Raw genomic sequence first — 8,731 nt, 5'->3', positions numbered from 1 at the left:
ACCCACAGGACGTGACTTGCACACTGGAAGCCTGAAATCCCAGCCAGTTTTTCCTTGGTGAGATGCACTATCAGCCTATTCTTGATGTCAGTTTTCTGCAGCCTGACATATTTTGTGCAGCCTGACTGTTAATTTTTGTTTAAAATGAATGTCATTGATAAAATTTTGATGGCAGTGGTTACCATTCTGAGAGAAAATGAACATTTTGCAAGATCATTTATCCCACACGCTCAACGGTTTAGGCCAGGGGTCTCCATTTGTTCCCTCCGAGAGCTACTTGGTGGCATGGGGTGAGTAAAGGAGCAAAAACTATTTTTTTTATAGTTGGAAAGTGTCAAAGCTTCTAGGGTGCAGTTGTTTTGGTTTGAATATTGTTTACATGATCACATGAAGCCTATGGCTATATTACCATGGCTAGCAGTTAAGCACAACCTTAGTTCAGCTTAAAAAGAGCACTGATCAAAATGCTACAGGAGAGGGAGGGCGGAGAAAGAAAACAGGGTGTATTTCTCAGAAATAATCACCAATCTGTACATCTGCTTTTTGCAATGAGTATTTTGTAATTCCATGGTATTCTACAACTTTATACAGTAAATAATGGCTCAAGAGTGGATTATTGTGCAAGTCAATTGTCAGTTGTTCGCAATTTGGTTCCCCTCACTTTGAAAATATCTCCTGCGCCCCTGTAATATAGCCTTACAAAGGCATAGAAAGCAGACCAGACCCAAGGTTTTGAACATTTGCTAAGCTTTGGCCATAATATTTGGACGTATTTTCTATATCAATGCACACATTATGTTCATATGATTATAGTTATGGTTGTAATTTATTCTATGCTTCATATGGCATTAAAATGACACGCGGACACGGAAAAAAATACTATTAGCCGTTATTCTTAAAAAGAAAACATAAATAAACATTAGGGTAAGGCTATTTGCACCCCTGGTACAATTAGCAGTGTATGCTATTCGTACCCTGGTGCAATAAGAAGTGAATTCTATTCGTACCCCGTTGCACACAGCAATGTGTCCTATTAGTACCCCGTCTGGTACAAATATCAATGTATACTATTCATACCCCGGTGCACACAGCAATGTGTCCTATTAGTAGCTCGTCTGGTACAAATATCAATTTATGCTATTCGTACCCCGGTGCACACAGCAATGTGTCCTATTAGTACCTCGTCTGGTACAAATATCAATGTATGCTATTCGTACCCTGGTGCACACAGCAATGTGTTCTATTAGTACCTCGTCTGGTACAAATATCAGTGTATGCTATTTGCACCCCTGTGCATTTAATCTGGCATATTGATCACAAAATGTAATAATATTTTTTTTTTTTTTTTTAAAAACAAGCAACATGTTTTTTTTTTGTTGCTACATAACAGAGTGTGAATAGCTCAGCTGTGTAATAGACACTCTGAATAAGGTATGCTGTTTGCATCAATGTACAGTTAGAAGTGGATGCTATTCGTACCCAGGTGTTTATAGTACTGCATGCTATTTACACCCTGGTGCATGAACTAGCTAATTGTTGCAATCAAAACTTCCGTTTGAGAACCGATTTCTTGTTCAAATTGCGCGCCTTCTCTCCAGAGACGTTGGAACACATGCACACTCACTCCGCCAAAACGCATCACATGGGAATCGAACCCCTGTCTCCCGCTTGCGAGCACTTGTCTGTGACCACTGCACTATCTGCTTCGACATCAAGTTGAGGTACAGGTAAACTAGCTAACAAACTGACGGTTGTATGTGTTCACTGAACAAAGATTATGAAAATAAAACACAACTTTTCCATCTCAACTTTAATTTGAACAGATATTAGTGCTGAAACCGTTCAGAATTCTTCACTTTCTGCTGACGAAAAAACGAATGTCGGCCATGTTTTTTGGGCACGCGAGCAACATGTTTTTGTTGTTATGTAACAGGGTGTGAATAGCCCAGTTGTGTGGCCAAGGCTATTCGTACCAGGGGTACGAATAGACACTCCGTAAACATTATCACATGTGTTCATGAATTTGTAAATATAATAGAACGGCAGGAGCCGATTCCACCTGCCATGTACATTTGGTCCCCTCCCAATGTTGACTCCATGGATACAGCCTTGTGTTGGATATCTAGAATAAATACTTACTCAGTTATTTGGGGGAAGTTCTTAGGAGTTTGTGTCCTGATCTGTCACTTGCAGCTGACGGTGTCGAGAGAGAGTGTGATGTCGTGCTCGGAAAAAGTGTGCGGTGCCAGTTTCCCGGAGCTGATACGTTGCAAGCGGGATGGCGGACAGCTTTCCAAGCAGGAGATTCGTTCTTTCGTACATGGGGTCAGGTCTGGGAGCATCCAGGAGGGCCAGATAGGTGCGTGTGCACTAGCATTCATTTTTCTGAAGTGGGACAATAAATAACATTTGAATAGCACTCGTGGATGATGAATTGATAGATGGCTGAATGTTGTGATGTATGACATCTTGAAAGAAATTAAATAAATGTGTACCTTTGAATGCATGCACATTTACTGTCTTTTTAAAATAGTTTCATATACTATTTCTCTTGGCCAGTTGTAGATTTATGGTAGATCCCATCCACAGCTAGAACAGATGTGAGTGAGAGCATAATGCTAAGTTTCCATGGAATCCCCAGGTGCTATGTTGATGGCGATTTGGCAGAAAGGTATGGTTGCAGAGGAGACCATGGCTTTAACCCAAGAGATGATGCTGTCAGGAGAAGTTCTGCAGTGGTCAAAGGCCTGGGAGGGGCGTGTGGTTGATAAGCACTCTACGGGTGGTGTCGGTGACAAGGTCAGCCTGCCCCTTGCCCCAGCCCTGGCTGCCTGTGGCTGTAAGGTGAGAGAGGAATCTGACCTACCAGTTTGTGATCAGTCCAAACCACAGTAGAAATAAACAATCTTTGAAGTCTGCCATTGACAAACATGGCAGATATACATTTTCTTCAGACAACAATACACTCTCACTTTTATTCACTGCAACACTGACATTTCAGCTACATTACATTTAGTCAAGCTGACTTACAACAATCAGAGTACAATAGTACAAAAGGTACAGTAACACTAAGATATTGTTAGTGCAGCTATACTATACTGCATACCTCTGCTTGAGGTTTGCTGTCTGAGAAATATTACATACTGTCAGAATTTGCATGTGAAACAAAGACGCTCAGATTTCATTCCTTTATGTATTTTTAAAAAAATACAAACTTCTCAAACATAACAACATTTGAAGAGTTGGTTCTAAAATGCTATATCCTTCATTTTAATGAATTTTCATAAATCATTTCTTTACATTTTATTATTTGATTTATCTTTACTCAATCAAAACAACACAACTGCAATTGTATTGATATTACCTGAAATACACAATTAATTAACATGACTTATTAATGCTTTTAAAAATGGAGACATAGCGTTTTGGAACCAAACTCTTCATTTGTACTTGTCCAAATATAGCACAGCAGAGACAGTTAAATATTCCAGTTTCACTAAGCAAATATACCAGAGCAAAAGTCATGAGTATCCCTATCAGATGGGCAAAGTGCCACAGAGGTGCAGGTGTGTCTGTAGGAGATTACAGTTCAACATCTCTCTCATCCCCCTGTGTCTCTGTCTAGTAGGAGCCTGCAAAAATTATGAATGTGTCTTAATGTCTTTGTATTAGATTATTATTTGACAAGAATAATATTTACTAATGTAGATGGCCTACATAACAGCATTTATTTTAACACTAGGAACATTCTCATCATGATTTTAGACACAAAGGTCTTATTCTACATGCAACAAAGTCTTATTCTTATTCTGCAACAACAAAGCCCAATTTAACTATAAATCAACTGAGCAAATTCATGTAGTCTAATCATTCAGACAAATATGTGCCAGAAATTCAAGCAGGTAAGCTAGCTTGTTTGACAATGACTGCAACCAAAGTCCTTATAGGCAAGTCCCCCCACTTGGAGGCCATCTTGGGCACACAGGAAGGGGCGGGATATAGACAACTGCCACATTGCTGTTATGAACTAGCTCCATGCATTTCTATGGAGGATTGTTTGAGTGCTGTGTCTCCTCATTACAAAGTCTCCGCTACAACCATGCCTTGCCTCTTACCTGTACGCATAGCTTCCCTTTCTTTGATTCAGGCAAATAAGTATCTGATGCCCATCTATAGGGGTTAATGGTATTTGAGTTTAATTGAAATCACTAGAGGCAGTCATATCAATAATGATTTCATTAACTAATTCCTGCACAAAGAGACTAGCCAGCAATCATGGTCAGATGTGCTGTTTTACAGGAGAGGTGGTGTCGCAAGAACACATCCTTCTGTTTTCTTTTACAATGCTAATGACATATTAATCAGTGACCCTGATAGTCATACTGATGATCCCATATAGGTGCCTATGATAAGTGGACGAGGGCTTGCCCACACAGGGGGGACTCTGGACAAGCTTGAGTCCATTCCTGGATTTACAGTCCTCCAGCCAGTGGAGAAGGTAACCCCCAAACACACACACACAAACAGCAACATGAACAATTGATTTGAGCCAGTTAATAACTATGCCTGTAAATCCAACCCAGTGTTTTAGTCTGTGTAATAAAATATTGTGATCGACAGTGTCAAATGCTAGCACTAGGACTGATGTTTGACCTGAATCTGGGTTTGAAGCGTATGTCATTGAAAACCTTAATAAGAGCTGTTTCAGTGTTGTGAATAAGAGATGCTGGTGAACCTTCTTGATCAGGGAAGAGGTGTTGAGGGTCCAAGAGATGTGATCATGTAATGCATACAGAGCAGCCTAAAGAGGAGGGTGTGTGTGTGTGTGGGGTGTGGGGGGGGCATGATGCCAATTGGGAAGGAATGGAAAGTGACATGGGGTGAGTGAAGGAGCAAAAACTGACTTGTCTAGTTAAAAAGTGTCATAGCTTAGTTTAGGGTGCAATTGTTTTGTTTTGAATATTCCCTCCTTTGAATGTCCCTCTCAAAGTATACAGTATTACATTGAAAAAAAATCTCTCAATTCAGTGTAAAATGATGAGGAAATCAATGGTTTATAGCCTTTCTGTAGCGCTACCTGGACAGGTAAGGTTGGAATTGTATTCACCTGTCATGGCCCACTTTAATGATGCACCTTGAGACCATGTGAGGACTGCAGGCAGCACTGGGGACTTAATTAGTTAACTGCCACACCTAGGGAAGGTGCTGGCCACATGACACTCTCAAGTCCTAGGCTGCACTGCAGACAAGTACAAAAGTGGATATTTCTGACTTCGAATTAAAGTCAAGGTACATGGATGCGCAGCAAGGTTACAGGTAGGAAATCAGACTTTGAATGGCATTCCATTGAACTTCTTACAAGTAGTTTAGAAAAAATAGTAAGTCCGGAATGTAACTGAGAGCTTTCTAGTTAAAAATATCCAACTTACAAGTGATGTAGAACACGGCATCAGTCCCTTCAGTCTCCAAGATTAGGCCTTTAAACACTACTGGATATGCACACTACTGCACTATTTGACACAATGACATCCACACACCCTGCCACCATATGCATACTCATTCCTTGATTTTGTTATGTTTGTCCTTTAATTTTAGAATCTGTTTATGTTGCAGTCACACACGCTAGACCACAACACCATCAATCTGTTAATCACTTCATGATTAATTAGTGGGACTGACCGGTGTGTCCTTCTCAGGTCCATCAGATCTTGGAGGATGTTGGCTGTTGCATTGTTGGTCAGACAGAAACTCTTGTGCCTGCAGACAGAGTTATGTATGCAATGAGAGACGCCACATCCACAGTAGACAGTCTACCACTCATCACAGGTATGCTATAGAACACACTTGTGTGTTTTCATTTACAGACCAAACTGTAACGTACTGTAAGCACAGAACTATAATGTAACTGTATTTTTCTTTTTTGTGTGTGTGTGTGTGTCTGTGTGTGTGTGTGTGTAGGGTCTATCCTATCTAAGAAGGGGGCAGAAGGTCTGGATGCTTTAGTGTTGGATGTGAAGTTTGGCAAAGCAGCTTTGTATAAGGACTTACACAGTGCTCGTAGTCTTGCACAGTCAATGGTGGGTTTCCCTTGGGTGTCTTTCTGGGTTGTAAAAGGTGTTCTGGATTAGTGTTGGGATGTGTTTTAGTTTGCAGAACATTTCCTTTCGGACTGCAGCTCTTTCTGCACTTTCTTCTACTTTTATTGTTTAAACCAATTCCAACAATGATGACCACACTTTGGGTTTGGCTACATACTTATGAAATTCTCCAATGTGCTGCATTGTATCAAAGGGATACTTTGCAAAGTCAACACACTGATATTTTGTAACTACATACAAAATATATATTTTTATTGCCTGGCCAAACAATTTCCCAAATTCCCCCTTCTCCCTACAGGTAACCGTTGGCAACAGTATGGGCATACGAACAGGGGCGGTGCTTAGCCGTATGGATGCACCGATTGGCCGTCTGGTGGGAAACACATTGGAGGTGTGTGAGGCACTTGAGTGCTTAAAGGGACGTGGACCCGACGACCTGCAAGAGCTGGTCACTTCTTTGGGTGAGGGTCAATAGCCTTAAATACACAGTTGCAGACAGACAGACAGACACACACACACACACACACACACACACACACACACAAGGATATAAGTAAAAAAATGAACACACTGTCCTGGGAAAATCTGTCTTCTGATTGAAATTCAATTGAAAATAACATTGTGAACAGGTCCAATGTTGCAACGGTTAAAGATAAGAATTTGTATTAATAACACAGCAGGCTGCACCCATGACTATTTTGTTACACAGAAAAATGTTGATAATTGAAAAAAACAAATATAACCCCTGCACCAGTGCAGCAAACTCTCACACATAGTGGTATTATCTGCCTGATACAGTAAGTAAGTCTATTGGTATCTTTGTTTGCATTTTTGTTCACAGACAAAAGTCAATGACCAATAATATGCGTCACCCATGACTTTGCTGTAGTAGAAGATGGAGTGTGGATGAAAATGTGTCGTCTAATTTGTGTTGTTTTTCTATGTGAACGGGGCTTCTGCATTCTTTCCATGATCCAATGACCTTTTGTTTGCGTCTCACTAACCCCTTAGTGCTAAATGGGTACCCAGTAGTTACATTGAAAATATGATGAAAAGAGGAATTCTTACATTGTGTTAAGATGAAAATGTGTCATTTAATCTGTTGTTTTTGTATGTGAACGGGGCTTCAGCATTCTTTCCACGATCCAATGACCTTTAGTTTGTGTCTCACTAACCCCTTAGTGCTAAATTGGTACCCAGTAGTTACATTGAAAATATGACGAAAAGAGTATTCCTACATTGTGTTAGCCTACTTCAAATTCACACTGAAGGTCCTGCTAAAATTACAAAAAGTGTGTTTTGTGTTGTTTTTACACACTGTTGTCACTTTTTGCGGCCAGGTGGGTACCTGCTATGGATGAGCGGGCAAGCTGCATCTTTGGAAAAAGGACAGAAAGCACTGACTGAGGTCCTACGGAATGGGGCAGCCTTGCAGAAATTCGAGGCCATGCTACAGGCCCAGGGGGTGTCCGCGGATATCGCCCGATCCCTCTGCTCTGCACAGTGTGATTACTTCCTCCATCTGAGGCCAGCCGAGCATAAGACGGAGCTGACAGCACAGAGTGACGGTAATGCACAGTTTCACTCACCCACACACACTAGGGAGAACTGGAGTGTGTAAGGGTAGTAATTTTGTCCCTACAAAGCTCAGGTTAAATTCAGCATGGTAATGATTCAGATGCTTATATCCGTTTCCTTTCAACAATAAAAAAACACTTTCTACAAACACAAATGGTAAGAAATATATGATCTTTAATTAAGATATTCTCGTTTCCTATTGTTAGAATGAATGTGTTGTCATTGTTTGGTTAACAGGTACAGTGATCGACATTGATGGCATGGTGGTAGCTCAAGTGCTCCACAAATTAGGAGCAGGACGCACAAAAGCTGGGGAAAACATCAACCACAGTGTGGGGGCAGAGGTTCTTGTTAACCTGGGGCAGAAGGTTAAAAAAGGTTAGCCCTACTAAATCAGTGTTGTTTATTGTGTCCTGATGATATAATCATCCAGGTGTCCTTGAAGATCACATATGCAACAAAAAACACCCAAAAAAAGCGCTTGGACACAGCCTAGAGACAATATCTGTCTGCTTATGTAAGCTATACAGTAGATCTAGGTAAAAGGTAGGAAAAAAGGTAAACAATGTAAAAAACACATGCACACACACTTACAAATGTGCATGGCTATATGCATGGAGCCTGTGAAAGCCTAAAAAATTCAAACTATTCAGTGACCAAGTGGGCTGTGCTTTTCAGGAGAACCTTGGCTCCGGATCCACTACGATTGGCCAGCTGGATGCACAGCAACACTCTGACCTGCAGGCGGCCTTGCTAATTGGCAAGGCTGACAGTTACCATGCCAACCCTCGGGTGGCCGAATTTATTCTTCCTCAGTGATACTGCATTTTAGCTTAGGACCTTCCCCCTTCCCCATGGGATTTGGGACAGTTGCACTCAAGACATCCATAATTCAAGACTTTAAAATATATTACCAAATGTTTTCCTGTTCACAAACCCCATTCATTTGAACATTTCTTCCTCTGACACATATGGATATGTACATGTGAACATACTAATAGACGGTGGAACCACTAGATAGTTGCCATGGTAACACCTAAAGACATCTTATAGAT

General features: G+C 40.9%; 1 protein-coding gene across 1 annotated transcript; it reads left to right on the top strand.

Annotated features, from left to right (window-relative positions):
• The first annotated feature begins 205 nt into the window (after positions 1 to 205).
• On the top strand, positions 206 to 8,598 carry LOC125310597 (thymidine phosphorylase). The gene is given in 11 exon segments (XM_048268181.1): positions 206 to 290; positions 2,194 to 2,359; positions 2,642 to 2,844; positions 4,400 to 4,498; positions 5,697 to 5,826; positions 5,959 to 6,077; positions 6,397 to 6,559; positions 7,439 to 7,666; positions 7,914 to 8,054; positions 8,355 to 8,382; positions 8,384 to 8,598. Coding segments are annotated over 10 exon segments (1,365 nt in total). The 5' UTR covers positions 206 to 290; positions 2,194 to 2,217; the 3' UTR covers positions 8,496 to 8,598.
• Positions 8,599 to 8,731: the final 133 nt, after the last annotated feature.

The sequence above is a fragment of the Alosa alosa genome, chromosome 17, assembly GCF_017589495.1.
Source record: "Alosa alosa isolate M-15738 ecotype Scorff River chromosome 17, AALO_Geno_1.1, whole genome shotgun sequence".
NCBI classification, from domain to species: domain Eukaryota; kingdom Metazoa; phylum Chordata; class Actinopteri; order Clupeiformes; family Clupeidae; genus Alosa; species Alosa alosa.
This window is presented reverse-complemented; position numbering and strand designations above follow the sequence as displayed.